The 19,798-nt window shown below is 45.6% G+C and overlaps 1 protein-coding gene across 9 annotated transcripts in view; it reads left to right on the forward strand.

Annotated features, from left to right (window-relative positions):
* The window catches only part of FUBP3 (far upstream element binding protein 3), a 59,985-nt gene that overhangs the window by 10,647 nt on the left and 29,540 nt on the right, over positions 1-19,798 (forward strand). For 4 of the 9 annotated variants that reach the window (XM_003911186.3, XM_009188005.3, XM_009188004.3 and 1 more), the window contains one exon: positions 5,995-6,100. In XM_003911186.3, coding sequence (XP_003911235.1) covers positions 5,995-6,100 — 106 coding nt within the window. Of the gene's footprint in view, positions 1-3,245; positions 3,888-5,994; positions 6,101-19,798 lie in introns of those variants that run through there. The other 5 variants (XM_017949545.3, XM_017949546.3, XM_017949547.3 and 2 more) reach the window with 2 other exon arrangements.

Below are 19,798 nucleotides of genomic sequence, written 5' to 3' on the forward strand. Positions count from 1 at the left end.
TGAACTCCTGGGCTCAAGGGATCCTCCTGCCTCAGCCTCCCAAGAAGCTAAGGCTACAGGCTCATGCCACCACACTCAGCTAGGTTTTTGGGGGTTTGTTGTTTTTGTTTTTGTAGAGATAAAGCCTCACTATGTTGCCCAGGCTGGTGTCAAACTTTGGGCTCAAACGATCCTCCTACCACAGCCTTCCAAAGTGCTGGGATTACAGATATGAGCCACCATGCCCGGCCTATTTAAATTTTTTTTTTTTTTTTTTTTTTTTTGCCAGTGACATATCACCAAGGAGATCCTGAGAACATGTGCCCCTAAAATATTTTTTAAAAGGGAACTAAGTCAGTATCATATCATAAGTGGAAAACTTTGTCATGCATAGAAGATAATTGTAAGAACAATGGAAGTTTAAAAACATTCATCCATGTACCTCCCAAGATCACCTTGTGCGTTTTTCTTTTTTTTTTTTGAGACGAGTCTCGCTCTGTCGCCCAGGCTGGAGTGCAGTGGCGCGATCTTGACTCACTGCAAGCTCCGCCTCCCGGGTTCACGCCATTCTCCTGCCTCAGCCTCCCGAGTAGCTGGGACTACAGGCGCCCGCCACCACGCCCAGCTCATTTTTTGTATTTTTAGTAGAGACGGGGTTTCACCGTGTTAGCCAGGATGGTCTCGATCTCCTGACCTCGTGATCCGCCCGCCTCAGCCTCCTAAAGTGCTGGGATTACAGGCGTGAGCCACCGTGCCCAGCCTCACCTTGTGCATTTTTCTTGGGAAAACACTGGTTTAGTCTGCCTCTGCATTTTACAGGTGAAGACACCAAGGAGCAAGGCTCGTGAAGGTCTTCCCCAAGGTCACAAACGGGAAGAACTGGCTGGAAAATCAGGACTGTTGACTAATTCCTGGTCCAGTACTCTCCTCCCATGAGTTTCCTCTAACTACTGGTGGTTAAGTGTCTGTGACGTTGATTTATTTTTCATTTATCACTGTGCTTAAAATAGCACGGGTAGTGAGATAACCCATTTGCCTCCCCCTAAAAAGGGAAAATAACTTGTGTGGTAGAAAATTGGTAGCAGAGTCCGCTCAAGGTCACGCTTGCAGTTAAGAAGAGAGTGGCCTTGGTTTTGTGGACCATCCTGGCTTTTATCTCCTGGCCTACACCGTTATGAACTGAGGACTGTACCTCACTTCCCTTAAGTAACTACTGTTTAAAATGATCAATTGTGTGAAGAATTGCTTGGGCTCTGTGCTCTGGAAGTCATTAGACTTTATTTAAGTCCTTGGGAACTGAGATATGTTTAAGAAAATATTAGGTGGAGGGAAGGAAGCAGCCAAGTGGTCAGAGAATTTTAGTCTTGAAAATGGACACTGGGAATAATTAATTGAAAATAGAAAATTAATGTTTTCTAACTTCAATGATTTGTGTACCTCCTTTATGGTTTTTGCCGTATCATTGAACCTTCAATGTACTATTTACTTGGACTCCAGACTCAGGAAGATCTGGGTTTGAATACTGTTTCTGCCACCTTTTTGTTTTTTATGGTAAACTGAAAGCAAGTTTATTAAGAAAGGAATAAAATAGAGCAGTCTGTTTCTGCCACTTATAAGATGGGTGACTTTGGGCAGGTCACTCCATGTCTGAGCCCCAGTTTTTATTGTCTTAAAATGGAAATAATAAGGCCGGGCACGGTGGCTCACACCTGTAATCCCAGCATTTTGGGAGGCTGAGGCGGGCAGACCTCGAGGTCAGGAGTTCGAGACCAGCTTGGCCAACATGGTGAAACCCCATCTCTACTAAAGATACAAAAATTATCCGGACATGGTGGTGCATGCCTGTAACCCCAGCTACTCAGGAGGCTGAGGCAGGAGAATCTCTTGAACCTGGGAGGCAGAGGTTGCAGTGAGCCGAGAACCTGCTAGAGAATCAGGGTGAGGAATAAATGAGATAGCATATTTAAAGTGGTTTTAGCAGAGTAGCACTCATTACATTTTAATTCTATTTTATTAGGCATTTAAAATCATTTTTTGGAACAAGGTTGTATGTGGAAGAATGAAGGAGTATATTGCTTCTTTACAGTATAGTGTAACATAGTCTGCACCATAGTATAAATGTGATTTATACATTGTAATGTTGAATTTATACCCAACATTTGTTTAACCAGGGTTCAAATGCAGTTTCCTGACTTCAGAGCTGTATGTCAACTGTTATTCTGTACTACTTCTCTCATAGTGGAAATTTCCCAAATTGTAGATAATGAGGTAAGCATGAATTAAGAAGAAACCTGAAAGGCTTAGTCACATTTTGGAAGAACACTTGTTGATTTAATCTAAATTAGGAATAGGAAGCTGTTGTAACACTTTATCATGGCAACTTTGGAGGAAAAAATGACATGAAACTACTACATACGTTAGAAGGCAGGCCAAGGACTCAGGAATACAGTTTAGCTACTTTAGAAGGAAGAGAAAAGGGCCAAGCGTGGTGACTTACGCCTGTAATCCCAGCACTTTGGGAGGCCAAAGTGGGTGGATCACCTGAGGTCAGGAGTTTGAGACCAGCCTGCCCAACATGGTGAAACTCCGTCTCTACTAAAAATATAAAAATGAGCCAGGCATGGTGGCACGTGCCTGGAATCCCAGCTACTCAAGAGGCTGAGGCAGGAGAATTGCTTGAACCCAGGATACGGAGGTTGCAGTGAGTCGAGACCACGCCCCCGCACTCCAGCCTGTGTGACAGAGCAAGACTCCATCTCAAAAATAAAATAAGGAAGGTAAAAGATCTGGAAGCCCAGAGGCGTCATTTAAAGGGAGCTGGTATAAGGTCATATAGAGCTTGTGTTTGGGGTCCTTTTTGTTTTGTTTTGTTTTGTTTTTGAGTCAGTCTCTCACTCTGAGATGAGTGTGGCTGTGTTCTAACAAAACTGTAATTACAAAAGCAAGTGGTTCACCAGCTGTAGATTGCCAAGCCCTGACCTAGACTACAGTAATGCCTCCTAAGACTGAGTCTGGCTTGGACTATCTTTTCCTTCCTTTCTTCTTCGTATCTTGTCTCCTCACAGTCAAGGGGATCTTTTTTGTTGTTTCCTAGAGATGGAGTCTCGCTCCATCTTCCAGCTGGAGTGCGGTGGCTCGATCATAGCTCACTGTAACCTTAAACTCCCCAGCTCAAGCAGTCCTCCTGCCTCAGCCTCCTGAGTAGCTGGAACGACAGGAATACACCACCACGCACAGCTAATTTTTTATTTTTTGTAGAGATGGGGGTTTTGCTGTGTTGCCCAGGCTGGTCTAGAACTCCTGGCCTCAAGCAGTCATCCCGCTTTGACCTCCCAAAGTGCTGGAGTTACCTTTGCTAGCCACCATGCTCTTGGCTGGGGATCTTTTAGAAGCATAAATCAGCAAGTTACTCTCCTGCTTAAGACTTGTATTAGCTGCCCATCAGCCTTCCTATAAAGTCTAAGCTCCTCACCATGACCTGAAAGGGTCCAGTATGAATCTACCACCTTTGGAACGTATCTAGTTCCTTCCGCGCTGGCAAGATTGACTTCTTTTCCAGGCTCATACCTACCAAGCTTGCTCCTGCCTCAGGGTGTTTGTACAAGTTCCTCTGTGTAGAACATACTTTCTCAGATTTTTATGTAGCGAGCTCCTCATCGTCACGTAGGACTCAGATGTCACTCCTCACAGTGGCCTTCCCGTTCACCCCATTTAAAGCAGCTTCCTACGCATGCTCTGTGTGACATTATCGTCTCTTATTGTGGTAATGCTTATCACCTGCCGAAATGATCAGTTTATTGATTATCTGGTTTACCTTTAACTTCCCCCAGCTGCTGACTCTTAAGTACCAGGCCTGGTGGTTCTCCCTCACCACAAAAGCTCCAGTGCCTCAAAAAGCCCATCACACAGTAGGTACTTAACATTTATTGGGTGAATTGCCTTGTTTTGCAACCATAGCGTAGTATTTTGGTGTGCTCAAGTATTCCTCTGCCTTCAGGGATCTTACTATCTTTTCAAAAACTATGAACTATGTGGTATTACCCTGGGGCATCATGCAGAGAGGAAGGAGACTTGCCTCAACATCGCACAACTCATAAATGTAAGGGATGATGTCTGCTGTTTAAATCCTGCATTTGGTTTTCAGTATCATGATTGTCTTTGGTTGTTTGTTTGTTTCAGGTAATTTCTGTTGGTCCCAATAGGTCTGAGACTTCTGGGAACATTTGGACTAGCTCAGAGCTACCACTGAAGACTTTGCTCTGGGGGACAGCTGTGCTAGCTGCCCCCGATAGACCCCTGTTTTTTAACTTTAACTGAGGGACTAACATCAAGAGCAGTTGCTGTAAATATTCCTTTGGTTAAATGAAAGAGTTACTTTCTTATGAAGATCACATATAATTTCCTGCTGAGAACAGAGTAGATAAGTAAGAAGTTCTGCATACCATTTGTTTCTGGGGGAAATTTTTAACAGCTGTGTTCTGTCCTTTCACTGACAATAAATATTAAAAGTTGAAATAGCTCTTAGAGATCATCTCCCTTTCTCTGCTGCAGGAATCCTTCTGAAATTGTTTGGACACTTCCAGTAAAGACAAGCTTATGTTACATCTCTATAGATCACACATCAGTTTATAGAGATTAAAGTTTATAGGATGGGTGTATTCCTAAGGAATTGTCAGGCCGGGCACCACGACTCACACCTTTGAGCCATGGGATTAGCCAAAGTGCTAGTTCCAGCACTTTGCGAGACTGAGGCAGAAGGATTGCTTGAGCTCAGGGGTTCGAGACCAGTCTGGGCAACATATTGAGACCTCATCTCTATTAAAAATTTAAAAAAATAGGCCGGGCGCTGTGGCTCATGCATGTAATCCTAGCACTTTGGGAGGCCGAGGCAGACAGATCACCTGAGGTCAGGAGTTTGAGACCAGCCTGGCCAATGTGGTGAAACCCCATCTGCTAAAAATACAAAAATTAGCTGGGCGTGGTGTTACACGCTTGTAATCCCAGCTACTTGGGAGGCTGAGGCAGGAGAATCGCTTGAACCCAGGAGGCAGAGGTGACAGTGAGCTGAGATCATGCCATTGCACTCCAGCCTGGGTGACAAGAGCAAAGCTTCATCTCAGAAAAATAAATAAATAAATTTTAAAAAATTTAGCTGGACATGATGGTGCATACCTGTAGTCTCAGCTATTTGGGAGTCTGAGGCGGGAGGATCACTTGAGCTTGGGAAATTGAGGGTACAGTGAACAATGATCACATCACTGCATTCCAGCCTGGATGACAGAGTGAGACCCCTTTGTCACATTTGAGCACACAAGGCCATTCAAATATTCTTGGGGAATTTGTTGCATAAGCGAACCCTGTGAGAAAACCTAAACTTTCTGAAGAAAGTTCTTCAATTGTTGGCTTGCTTTTTTTTTTTCTTAAGATGTGACATGCCTATATATTAAGAGGTGACTTAAAACTACTAATTTGCGGCCGGGCGCAGTGGCTCACGCCTGTAATCCCAGCACTTCGAGGGACCAAGGCGGGCGAATCACTTGAGATTGGGGGTTCAATACCAGCCTGACCAACATGGAGAAACTCCGTCTCTACTAAAAATACAAAATTAGCCGGGCGTGGTGGCAGATGCCTGTAATCCCTACTTGGGAGGCTGAGGCAGGAGAATCTCTTGAACCCGGGAGGCAGAGGTTGCGGTGAGCCAAGATCACGCCGTTGCACTCCAGCCTAGGCAACAAGAGTGAAACTCCGTCTCAAAAAAAAAAAAAGAAAAAGAAAAAGAATACTAATTTGTTTGTAGAGACACATTTTTGAAAGTACTCTGAAGACACATTATTATTGAGACCAAAAGAAAACTCACTTAACAGTGAAAAGTGTTTGTGCGCTTGTGGTGCTGCCTTCCATTAATCTAGGTCGGGGAGAAATGGGATAACAGCCCTTTAAAGAGGACACTTGTCTTTCTCCCTCAGATAGAGCCATGGTTTGTTACTGAGTGTTTAAATCTGATTCTCTCTGTAGATTGCTGCTAAAATTGATTCAATTCCTCACTTGAATAATTCCACACCTCTAGTGGACCCCTCAGTATATGGATATGGAGTACAAAAACGGCCCTTGGATGATGGAGGTAAGTTGCCAGAAATATCTTTGCCTTTCAGGTGGTAGTGAACCTGCCAGTTAAGTTTGAATTTGTCAGCCATTACCTTAACGACTCTCTGAAGTGTCACTCTGTCTAGAGGAATGGTTGAAGGGAAGTATTTAGGATGATTTTTCGCAGCAGTCCTTCAGCATTTGAGTTCCTATTTGCCTTGATAATACAGAAATCTTTTCACTGGGCTCTGAGATAAAGACTTGGCCCCTGAGCATCAGCTTGGAAGTAATTTGACCTATTTGAGAATTTTGTTTGATTTAGCCCTCTGTTCTTCAGTGCGCGTGGGAATTGAAGTTCCCACTTTCTCCAAAGAAAGCTACGATTTGGTGCATGCCTCAAGGGAAGCTGTGGCTACATCTTGACCTTAAAGAGAAGAATGGTGACCTTTCTACAGTCTGGCTGCCAGATTTTTCACCATTCCCATTTATGTCAGGCTTTTTCTAGAAGCATCCCTTTTCTTTAATTCATTTATTTGTTTGTTGTTTTGTTGGCTGGTTTATATACCCTACTCCATCCCCAAAAGAATTTGAGAACACTTAGAAGGGGCCATCCCCAGCACTCTGGCAGAGTTATCTATCAGATGTGTTTCTGTAGAGAGCTTGGGCATCTTTATCATATTTTGTCTCCTGTTACTATAGAAGAGATAGTGAAATACACTAGATTGACATGAATTTGCATGTAGTCAAGTGAGTCGGTGTCTTCTCTGTGTTCTTTTTCTGTCGCTGTGTACCCAGTCATTTATGTTTGTACATATTTCTATGATGTATTATGTGAAAAATGAAGGTGGAGAGCAGTATGTATCGTATAATCTTTTCTCCCAAAAGTGCATGTTTTTATGTACATAGAAAAATATAATTTGCCATGAATCATTTCTCTGGTCTCTAGGAATTCTGGTTTTCTTTTTAATCCCCCCTTAGCGATGGGATCACACTCTGCTCAGGCTAGAGTGCACTGGCGCTGTTGAACTCCTGGGCTCCAGTGATCCTCCCACCTCGGCCTCCCAAGTAGCTGGGACTACAGGCATGAGCCACCACGCCTCCTAGTGCATTTTTAAATTCTCCAGTTCATAGACTTGTTCACAAATCTCAATGTCCTGAATAAACCCTATGTTAAGGTTCTTTTTAGTTAAGAGTTGAAGTATTTTATTTTATTTATAATTTTTGTGACTGCATAGGTGTATATATTTATGGGGTACATGAGATGTTTTGATGCAGGCCTGCAATGTGAAATAAGCACATCGTGGAAAATGGGGGTATCCATCCCCTCAAGCATTTATCTTTTGAGTTACAAACAATCCAGTTACTCTCTTTATTTTAAAATGTACAATTAAGTTATTGTTGGCTATAGTCACCCTGTTGTGCTATCAAATAGTAGGTCTTATTCGTACCCATTAACCCCCCTTGCCCACCTCCCCGAGCCCCTTTTGCCCCCTACTACCCTTCCCAGCCTCTGGTAACCATCCTTCTACTCTCTGTGTCCATGAGTTCAACTGTTTTGATTTTTATATCGCATAAATAAGTGAGAACATGTAATTTTTGTCTTTCTCCGCCTGGCTTATTTCACTTAACATAATGCTCTCCAGTTCCATCCATGTTGTTGCAAATGACTGGATCTCATTCTTTTTTATGGCTGAGTTGAAGCGTTTTTAAATAGACCCAAATAACACCTCCAAAAAGTTCTAGAGGACTAAACTTCAACCTCCTAAAGGTTAAAGAACCCTGCTTCAAGGGAAAGTTAGAAAGTTCATATTGCTAAAAAAGTGGTCTGGTAGCCTCTGTCAAAGATAACCCAAGCCAAGCCAAACAAACAGCTACACAGCCTTTGGAAATCTTTATTGCTAAGAAAAATGTGCCAGAATTCCGGCGGCTTGGTCTGCCTCTGCTTTTCTAAACTTTTCATCACACCATCAGCAAGACTGTGAGCCCAGAAGGCAGCCAGGTAAACATGAACATCACTTCCCTTCACAGGATCTGCTTGTTCACATTCTTACTCTCTTAAGAGAGTGGCCCAGTGACCTTCCCCCTACCAGAAGACAAGTGACAAAATGGGGCTGTGGCAGTCCCCAGACGCTGAGACCAACGCAGAACTCAAATTCTACACATGGAGAAGAGCTTGGAGAAGAAAACAATATGTGTAATCCTGTGATTTAAACAGTGCTCCCCAGAAGACAGGATTCATTTTATCGAGCTCTAACGCAGAATGTAAGAAGCCTGAGGGAAATTCCTTTTTCTTCAAATACAGCCTGTGGTCACATAAGACCAGGTGTTCAGGGAGGACAGGAGGTTCAGCACGACACAGAAACTTTCCTTCTTGCTATAGGAGGGGTTCATATTTAGAGGGAAGAAAAAGATAAACCAAGGTCATTTTCTGTTTGTAAAGACTTACTCCCCAAAAGGTAGACATGGAAAAAAATATGGTTATCAAAACAAAGAGGTGAAAAGACGCAATATACTAATGAACCCAAGGTTTTAAGTGAGATTCTGGACCTACGGGGTGATCTTGGCCAAGTCAACTACATCTGCCTGTGACCCAGTTCTCTTTGTCAATACTGATAATGTCTTTATTAGTGCTAATTTCTTTCAAATGTGTGGGCAATGGACTAATGGGAGAAAAATGTCTGCAAAATGCTAGAGGGCTTCATTTGCAAATATTTAGGTATTCCTTATGCAGAGGACACAGCAGATACCTGCTCACTGCAAGCACAGGTTTTAACACTTCAACTCCACGCAGTGAGTGAAAAAAACAAGGCTGAATTGTGAAATTGTTGTGAAAGGCTGAATGAGTTGTGAAATATATTGATTTCGATTTCTGGAAACACTGGGCCAAAGAGACACTGTCCTTTAATGGGCTATGTGCACAGGGGCAGACAACTTAGTTTTTACTTTGCTGTCTCCCAAGAGGAACCAAAGTATGATTGCCCCGAAAAGATAAAAAGGTTAATTTGCATTACAGCTTTCTGCTAAGGCAAAAATGCCGATAATGCAGTCACCCCTATTTGGCCTAGGGAGTCACGAACACCAGTCAAATATAAAAAGATCACAGCTTGTTATTTTGGATAAGCAGTTTAAATGGTTATCTTAGTTCCAGTGGCCCTGGGGTGAATTTTCTGTTTTGTGATCATAAACTCTGTAAATACACAAGAACTTTTACAATCAAATGAGTGCTGTCCCCTTAAAATCTTCAGTGTGAGTCTCAAGAATTTTCCCGCAAAGCTCCCACATCTAAAAACAACGGCCATCTCCTCTTAGAATTCCTAGAGATGCCCGACATGGTGGCTCACACCTGTAATCCCAGCTACCCAGGAGGCTGAGGTAGTGTGAAAGCTCGAGCCCAGGCATTCGAGGCCAGCCTGGGCAACATGGCAAAACCATATCTCCGAAAAATAAATATTTAAGGCCGGGCACTATGGCTCACGCCTGTAATCCCAGCACTTTGGGAGGCCAAGGCGGGCAAATCATGAGGTCAGGAGATTGAGACCATCCTGGCTAACACGGTGAAACCCCGTCTCTACTAAAAATACAAAAAATTAGCTGGATGCCGTTGCCTGCGCCTGTAGTCCCAGCTACTTGGGAGGCTGAGGCAGGAGAATCGCTTAAACCTGGGGTGTGGAGGTTGCAGTGAGCCAAGATCACGCCACTGCACTCCAGCCTGGGCAACAGAGCGAGACTCTGTCTCAAAAAATATGTATATATGTGTGTGTGTGTGTGTGTGTGTGTGTGTATATAAAGGTTTTTTTTAATGTGCTAGGCAGTGGAACAAGGGGAAGGATTTGTTCCTGATATAGAAAAGGGATTTGGGTTAGTTGTGTTTCAGGGAGTGGCGGTTTTGAGCCGGCTGTCAGAATGCTGTTCATGAGCCTACTTAGAACCCAGAGCAGAATTTAGAGCTCAGTGTGAAACCTTGCCTGGATGCCTCTCCCTGGGAGGTAGCTGTCACCAGTCACTCCACTGCCCTCCAGCTTTGGATCAGGCCATTTTAGCCTTCCCTGTCTTCAATCTTGACACCCACATGTTCCAGCAGTCTTTGATATGCATCCTTGGCACCCCACCAGTTCAGGAATCTGCCTTCTGGTCTCAGTTGTGGCACCTTTTCCATCCAGTACGTCTCTCATGCTTCAGCTGGAGCATCTCCCTGCAGTCAGTCCAACCAGTTTCATTCCTCCAGTAGCCAGGGAGGTGCAGATCTTCCAACCTGGCCGTCGCCTGCCCTCCCAGCTTGGCTTCTCCCGTGCACCCTGTACAGCAGCCTGGACGGCTGTCTCTTCTCTCTCCCCTCTCACCCAGCTCTTAACCTGCCCAACTCCTGCTCAGCCAGCTTCCTCCTAGAAACCTATCCTCTTCTGTATCTTTTGACTTTCTTCAGTGCTCAGTCCACATGCCACCTAGCCTCTTGGTCTTCTCTCTACCCTTTCCTTCCTTCCTTCCTTCCTTCCTTCCTCCCTCCCTCCCTCCCTCCCTCCCTCCCTCCCTTCCTCCTTTCCTCCCTCCTTTCCTCCCTCCCTCCCTCCCCTTTTCCCTTTTCCCTTTTCCCTTTTTCACACACCCACCTCACTAGTGAATATTAAGTCATATCCTTCTCTTAATTTCTAAAGCAGTGTGTTTGGCCTCTGCTCGGGGCAGACAACATCCCATCCTTCCTTCTGCGGTTTCTGGGTCCCGCCACGCACCTCTCCTAGCAGAGCCTACGTGATGTGGCCATAGATACTGGCCTCATTTCCCATGGACTCTTCATGCTCAAGTTCCCCCGTTTCCTACGATTAGCATTTTAAAATTTTGGAAAAAGTAACTTCCAAATTTAAGAGAATAATATTAGCTAAGTGATTTAGAAGTGCAAATTTAAATGTAATCTAAATTAGAGGTTGGCAAGCTTTTCTTTTCTTTTTTCTTTTTTTTTAAGACAGGGTCAGGCCGGGCGCGGTGGCTCAAGCCTGTAATCCCAGTACTTTGGGAGGCCGAGGCAGGCGGATCACGAGGTCAGGAGATCAAGACCATCCTGGCTAACACGGTGAAACCCCGTCTCTACTAAAAAAAATACAAAAAATCTAGCCGGGCGAGGCGGCGGGCGCCTGTAGTCCCAGCTACTCGGGAGGCTGAGGCAGGAGAATGGCGTAAACCCGGGAGGCGGAGCTTGCAGTGAGCAGAGATCTGGCCACTGCACTCCAGCCTGGGCGACAGAGTGAGACTCCGCCTCAAAAAAAAAAAAAAAAAAAAAAAAGACAGGGTCTTGCTGAGGCTGGAGTGCAGTGGGGCAATCATGGTTCACTGCAGCCTCTACCCCCAGACTCAGTTGATCCTCCCACCTCAGCCTCCTGAGTAGCTGGGACTGCACTGCACCTGGCAACAAGCTTTTTTTATAAGGGACCAGATAGTAAACATTTTAGGGGCCAGGCATGGTGGCTTATGCCTATAATCCCAGCACTTTGGGAGGCCGAGGTGGGAGGATTGCTCGCATCCAGGAGTTTGAGACCAGCCTGGGCAATGTAGCAAGACCCCATCTCTACAAAAAAAAGAAAAAAGATTAGCTGGGTGTGGTGGTGCATGCCTGTAGCTGCAGCTAGCTACTCAGGAGGCTGAGGCGGGAGGATTTCCTGAGCCTGGGAGGTTAAGACCACAGGGAGCAGTGATCGCACCTCTGCACTCAGCTTGGGCGACATAGTGATCTCAAAACAAACAAAAATAAATGTAAGGTTGCAGGCTATGTATCCCACCTACTAAGCTATGCTATTAGAGTTCAGAAACAGCTGTAGCATCTGTATAAACAAATGAGCATGGCTGTGAGCCACTAAGATATTTCACGGAAACAGGCAGCTGGCCCTCAAGCTTAATTTGCCAGTCCTCAGCTAAAATCAGCCTCATCAGATGATGAACATTTTCTTCATCTTTAGTTAGGGAAGTATATAGAGAGTACCCCTCCCCCAGTTTCTTTAAACAAGTCTCCTGTCTCATGGTTCACTGTCCAGCTGCCCTGACCACCGAAAGTGCTTTTTCATGTTTGCCCAGAGCTGATGGCCAGACGGAGAAGTCACTTCCCATTTGCCCCTGTGTATCTCTCGTGATCCAAGATCAAAGCCTTTCGAGTTTTCTTCCTCAGAAGAGTTTTAAGGAGCTTTCTTAGTTGAACTAAGCAGGCCTTACCCTCCCCTGCATTCTGTGTAGTGGGTGGCACCAAAATGAGGGCTTCGGGAAAGTACAGCACTGTCCTCACCACTAGGGTGGCGGGGGAAAGGCCACGCAAGGGGCTTTGAAACTGTGCTTGCCTCTTCTCCCGAAGACTCGTCTTTGCTATTTATGTGGCACCTTTTTTTTTCCTTTTTATTCTTTTTACTTTGTGACCTGCTGAAGAAAGCACCTTTTATGTAGTACCACACTTCCTAATTTTGATAATAGAGTTGTTCCCCGTTTATTCATGACTTCATTTTCCCACAGTCAACCACTGCCAAAAATATTAAATGGAAAAATGGAAAATTCTAGAAATAATTCCTTTTTTTTTTTTTTGAGACGGAGTCTTGCTCTGTCACCCAGACTGGAGCGTAGTGGTGCAATCTTGGCTCACTGCAACCTCCACCTCCCGGGTTCAAGCAATTCTCCTGCCTGCCTCAGCCTCCCGATTCGCTGGGATTACAGGCATGCGCCACCACAGCCAGCTAATTTTTGTATTTTTAGTAGAGATGGGGTTTCACCATGTTGGCCAGGCTGTTCTTGAAAGCCTGACCTCGTGATCCACCTGCCTCTGCCTCCCAAAGTGCTGGGATTACAGACGTGAGCTACCGCGCCCGGCCAATTCCTAATTTTTAAATTGTACACCATTCTGAGTAGCATGTATATCCACACTGTATACACTACCCACTCACCAATGTATAGGAAAAAATATAGTATATACAGGGTTTGGTGCTCTCAATGGTTTCAGCCACCTACCAGGGGTCTATGGAACATATCCCTCATGGACGAGGGGAAATTGCTGTATTCTTACAAGGACGAATTCTTAAAGGACGAATTCTTGGGCGTACTGCCAAGTGAATTATTTGCAGGAAGAGTGAAATAGACTATTTCTATGATCCTTTCCAAGCTTTGTTTCAGTACTTGTGGCATAGGGCAAGGACTGAAGAGGAGGACAGGAAGGAGGAAAAAAAGGAATGAGGAGGAAAAGACGTTTGAAAATCCAAGACCTTAAGGAGAGACAGGAGATAGGAGGTACAAGTGGTAGCGGGTGGTGAGAGCCATGATGCCCGGACCCCTGCCTGTGATCTGCACCCCAGGCAGGTGCTGCAGGCACCAGTCTCCACTCTGGAAAGAGGAAAGCGAATCTCAGGGGTGTTGATACTTTCCCTGAATGGGGGATGATGACAGATGCTGGAGGGATGAAAAGCCAAGACCAAAACCTAGTTCTTGAGGGTAGGAGGGGTTAGGAGGAAGGTTTGCCTTTTGTGAAGAGGGAAGAGGGAAAGTGAGACTGGGATGTGGTTGGGCAGTTGTTGTCAAGGGCAGATGAAGGCTTTCCAGGGGCGAGTGGACATGGGCAGGCTTCCCAGGGTCCTTTTCCAGCTCCTTGCCTCCTGTCTGCCCTCTTCCCTAAAATGGGCCTTTCTGAGAGTCACGTCTGCCCCAGAAGTTTATGCCTTTCCTGCCACGCCCCTTCTCCCATTCTCCGCTTTTGGTGTACCGTAGGCAGTCACCTGGGGTGGAAAAATCCCCAAGCAGTGGGGCCAGGCAAGAATTCTGAATAGAGAATCCCAAGGTAACAAAGGGTAGAGCCTTGGTAAGAAATAGTGAAGGGAGGCTGGGCATGGGGGCTCACGCCTGTAATCCCAGCACTTTGGGAGGCTGAAGTGGGAAGATCACCTAAAGTCAGGAGTTCAAGACCAGCCTGGTCAACGTGGTGAAACCCAGTCTTTACTAAAAATACAAAAATTGGCCAGACGTAGTGGCGTGCATCTGTAGTCCCAGCTACTCGGGAGGCTGAGGTGGGAGAATGGCCTGAATCCGGGAGGCAGAGGTTGCAGTGGGCCGAGATCATATCACTGCACTCCAGCCTGGGCAACAGAACAAGACTGTCTCCAAAAAAAACAAAGAAATAGTGAAGAGGACAGGGTCTGATTTTATCCAGTTGACAACTCCTGGCAAAGGCTCTGTGCCCTACCCCCCACCTCAGCCACCCCCATTTGTTTCTTCCTCCCTTCACCCATCTATCCATGTTAGGGTTATAATTCAGAAGTGAGATGATAGTTACATGGGTACATACGTACATGTAAGCTGATTCAGAAGTGAGATGATAGTTACATGGGTACATACGTACGTGTAAGCTGATTCAGAAGTGAGATGATAGTTACATGGGTACATACGTACGTGTAAGCTGATTCAGAAGTGAGACGATAGTTACATGGGTACATACATACGTGTAAGCTGATTCAGAAGTGAGATAGTTACATGGCTACATACGTACGTGTAAGCTGATTCAGAAGTGAGACGATAGTTACATGGGTACATACGTACGTGTAAGCTGATTCAGAAGTGAGATGATAGTTACATGGGTACATACGTACGTGTAAGCTGATTCAGAAGTGAGATAGTTACATGGGTACATACGTACGTGTAAGCTGATTCAGAAGTGAGATGATAGTTACATGGGTACATACATACGTGTAAGCTGGAAAAAGGCAGAGAGATTTTTCCCCTTGGCAAAGCATGATCTGGCTGGTTGGGTGACAGTTGGCTTAGCCAGCTGGGTAAAATAGTAGACATTTTCCACAAAAATGAATGAGCTAAACCTGTGGCATCAATGTTGTGACAAAAATATAACTCGAGCTCATGTACAATGCCTGTTACATTCTTCATGGCTGTTAATAGGGAAGAAAAGTAGTTGCCAAATTAAAAGAGGATTCATAGGTTTCCAGAGTTTAACTTGATGGTACAACCACTCTCGAATACAGTTTTGGAGTGTTAGAAAACTAAACCTGCACTTATGCACAGTCCACAATTGCACTGTTGGGCATTTATTCCCAAGAAATGAAAATGTTCACACAGGAGCCTGTTCACATAGCAGCTTTGTTCGTAATAGTCCCACACTGAAAACAGCCCACCTGTGCTTCAAGTGATGAATGGTTCTGCTGCGATACAGCCATACTGTGGAATATTACTCAGTGGTGAATCGGAACAAATGCTGAGTACATCCAACAACTTGGATGAATCTCCAGGGTGGCAAAAGCCAATCCCAAAAAACTACATACTGCATGATCCCCTCTGTGTAACCTTTTGGGAACGGAGAACAGATTAGTGGTTGCCAGGGGTTAGGGATTCAGTCGGAGGAGAGGGGGTCGTGTGAGATTACAGCCAGAAGGGAACCTGAAGCTTAAACTCCTTATTGTTGTAGATGAGGAAACCAGTTTCTGAAGAAGTAAGTGGTTTGACCAAGGCCAGATAGATACATGGTAAGTGACAGAAGGGAAGTTGAACCTGGGTCTCTGTCTCATGTGCCCTAATAGTTTAGTACTTAAACATGTGGACTTCAGAGTCTGATAGATCAAGGCTTGAATCCCAGCTTTGCTAGTCGTTAGCTGTTTGACCCTGGGCAAGTTCCTTAACGTCTCTGAGCCTGTGTTTCCCCATCTGTAAAATGGACCCGTTGATAACCTGCCTCATCATATTATCGTGAGGGCTATATCTCATTATTTTCAAACTTTAAGAAATACCACTCCCGGGCCGGGCATGGTGGCCCACGCCTGTAATCCCAGCACTTTGGGAGGCCGAGGCAGGTGATCACGAGGTCAGGAGATGGAGACCGCCCTGACCAACATGGTGAAACCCCGTCTCTACTAAAACACAAAAAATTAGCTGGGCATGGTGGTGCGTGCCTTTAGTGCCAGCTACTCGGGAGGCTGAGGCAGGGGAATTGCTTGAACCCAGGAGGTGGAGATTGCAGTGAGCCAAGATCGTGCCACTGCACTCCAGCCTGGTGACAGAGCAAGACTCTGTCTCAAACAAAAAAGAAAAAATACCACTCTCCATATGAGAAAAACTGTTTCCATCAGAACTAGTTAGTACAGATGTATTAAAACACATATGTGACTGAAATGAAAGTTTTATGAAATACATTACCCTTTTTATATATGGTACATTCTGTTTTCTCTTTCATGTTTTAATAAAGCTGGTTGTGACCCCCTGTATTGATTTCATGACACTGGCGTAAATGAAAGTAAAGCTTAGGGCTATGAGTATAGTATCATAGAATTCTTTTTCCTCTTAGGCACTTGGGGAGAAGGTGCAGGGCCCAACGTGTCCCTGGAGGCTAGGGTAGGCCCCCTCATCTGTTGCCTTCTGCCTTCCCTGCTAGACTCTAAGCTCCCTGAGGGCAAAGGTGACTTTGTTAGATTGTTGTATCCTCAAGTCCTGTCACAGTGCTCAGCACCTGGAAGGCACTGACCTGTGAGATGAAGAATGATCAAGAGTTAACATCACAAAATTAAACAGTGATAAGTGTTGAAACCCACAAGATTAGAGGACAGGGGAAGATGAAGCGGTACAGAGTTTGCACGGGCACAGGCCCCTTGCCTGCATGCCATTCTGAGGGCTTGGGTGCAGTGCGATAGCACCTTCCTCTTCAGTTAGATGGGAATGGCAGTGCCAGTAGCTGCCTCAGAGGTGGGTTATTGTAGGACCAGGTGGGTTCATGCAGGTGAGGCGCCCAGGAAAGCACCTAGTGTGGCTGGGGGTGGGGGGTGTTCTTTCCACTCACAGAACTTTATAGTAGACTGCAGGTAAGAGTGATGTGATTGGCTGGCGCAGTGGCTCACCCTGTAATCCCAGCACTTTGGGAGGCTGAGGCAGGTGGATCACCTGGGTCAGAAGTTTGAGACCAGCCTGGCCAACATGGTGAAACCCTGTCTCTACTAAAAGTACAAAAATTAGCTGGGCGTGGTGGCGCACACCTGTAATCCTGGCTACTTGGGAGGCTGAAGCAGGAGAATCGCCTGAACCCAGGAGGCAGAGGTTGCAGTGAGCCGAGATCGCGCCACTGCACCCCAGCCTGGGAGACAGAGCAAGACTGTCTCAAACAACAACAACAAAAAATAGTGACATTATTGAGATAAACTTGAATTTACTTTCACTTTTTAAAAATAATTTGCAAAATTAATAAATTATGCTTGGCAAAGTACTTTCAGCTGAACTCAGCATATCAGTGTTTCGTGGCCCTGGAGCAAGAGTTGCTGCCTAGAACACAGGAGGCCTTTGTAGTGTCCCTGGGGGAAAAGCTTTCTAAAAACTCCCTGAATCTGCACCGCTAAGTGTGTGTTACTGACCTGAGGTGGGGCGTGGAAAGCCATTGGTCAGTCAGAGGAGACTGCACATCCAAAGAAGAGGCAGAGGAGGGAGGATTGTTTTCAAATTCTAAAGAAGATTTGGGTTATTTGCTTTTGCAGTTATAAAAATTGGTATTCCCCTCCCCCCCCCACAACAGACTCACTCACCTGCCTCTGGCCAGTGGTTCCGTGTGGGTGTGCTGGCTGAGCTGTTGTGAAGGAGGAATTGGCACTTTTGTTCCTTGTGCTGGGGTAGGAGTGGGGGTGTAACTATTAAAGCTGATGTGACTGGGCAGCGTGGCTCACGCCTGTAATCCCAGCACTTTGGGAGGCCAAGGCAGGTGGATCACCTGAGGTCGGGAGTTCGAGACCAGCCTGACCAACACGGAGAAACCCCGTCTCTACTAAAAATACAAAATTAGCCGGGCGTGGTGGCACATACCTGTAGTCCCGGCTACTCAGGAGGCTGAGGCAGGAGAATCGCTTGAACCCAGGAGGCAGAGGTTGCGGTGAGCCAAGATCGCGCCATTGCACTCCAGCCTGGGCAACAAGAGTAAAACTCTGTCTCAGAAAAAAGGAAAAAAAAAAAGCTGATGCATATTGCAAAGTTGCATGTATTTCCCAGTGCTGTTTTATTTCACTGGGGAAAAATGAAGTCTTTTCTTTTCTCTTCGTGCTTAGAGGGGAAAAATGATCACCTTTTTGTTTGTTTTGTTTTGTTTTATTTTTGAGATAATTTTGCTCTATCATCCAGGCTGGAGTGCAGTGACCACGATCGGCTCACTGCAACTTCCGCCTCCTGGGTTCATTGCATACCAGCCTCTTGACAACTGGTTACAGATGTCTTCTACCACCCAACACATTTTGTATTTCTTTCTTTTTACTAAAGACAGGGTTTCACCGTGTTGTGAACAGGTCTTGAACTCCTGGCCTCAAGTTACTACACACCACCCACCTTGGCCTCCCAAAGTGCTGGGGTTCTACAGGCATGAGTGGCACAGCTGACCCTGACCTTTTTGAAGTGGTCATCTATGCATGAAGCTGGAGTGCAGTGGCTGAATCTGTCTGCTGGCTCGCCTCCTGGGTTCACGCGCCCATTCTCTGCCCCAGCCTCCAGTAGCTGGGACTACAGGTGCCACGCCACCTCGCCCGGCTCATTTTGTATTTTTAGTAGAGACAGGGTTTCACCGTGGTCTCAATCTCCTGACCTTGTGATTCGCCCGCCTCGGCCTCCCAAAGTGCTGGGATTACAGGCGTGAGCCACCGCGCCCGGCCACCTTTTTTTTTTTTTTTTTTTAAGATTATTATTAAAATTGGCAGAGTATTACTCTTCAGAAAGAATTTATGATTTTGTGGAATGACTCACAGCCCAGGCAGTTCGTATTACATAGTGCACAAGGGAAATGAGAACTACACCTGGATGTGCTGGAATTGCTCCAAGGGGACCTTTGGAAGGAAGAAGATGCATTGTCAACCAGCACACGCCATTAGTGGAAATAGGACTGATTTTACCCAGCATTTTTCCTTTTTTACAGGAAAATGAGTGTAGTTCCATTCAATTGAACATGATAGGTGTTCCCATCTGCCTCCTTAGTGTGACCCCTCCTTGTTGCGAAGACTAAGGAGAGGTTCCTGTTCCTGGAGTTGGACATAGAACTTGGCCATATGAGTACCCAATGCCCCAATCTAACTGCTGGTTTTCGTTTTTAGGCACCAAATGGGAATGTTCTGAAGGGAATGAAACTGTAATCGCATGTTTCAACCTTGGGTGGGCTCCAGAATTTGCATGGAGGAGGGAGATGATTTATCCTTCCTAAGCATCCGCCAGCTCAGAGTTGACTCTGGACTTGAACCTGATTTCCTCTCAGTGGTGTAGCTCTCAGCAGCCCATCTATTTGGGATGATAGTGTGTACATTTCCATCTCTGGCCATTGTGAGTGCCTCCACTGTGGCTGGTCGGAATGGTGTTGTGTGCGTGGCACCTGTAACACATACTTTGCCAACAAAAAGGAATTGCCATTTTTGTGATGAGCACAAAATTTCAAATGGCTTTTGAACAGGAGCTCTCTGAATATTCTTGTGAATCTCAGGGGGTTCTTTATGGTAGCACTGCCCTTTGTTTCTGTGGCTTCTCTGGCTGAGACAGAAACTTCTGAAGATCATCGGCCCTTTGACATCCTTTACCAAACAACACAGTGAACCAGGACCCGCGGTGCGGCCTCTGCCCCAGCTGAGGAATGCTGAGTACCTCTCTTCTGTGTTCTCATCATTTCAAGACATTTTAGTTCTTCTGGCTTCAGTAGATTCTTTACCCACGAAGAGGGGGATTCTGATAGCAATCAGGGAAGCTCAGCTGACTGAGGAACAGCTAACAGGCTCGC

Source organism: Papio anubis, chromosome 13 (genome assembly GCF_008728515.1).
Source record: "Papio anubis isolate 15944 chromosome 13, Panubis1.0, whole genome shotgun sequence".
Lineage (NCBI taxonomy): Eukaryota > Metazoa > Chordata > Mammalia > Primates > Cercopithecidae > Papio > Papio anubis.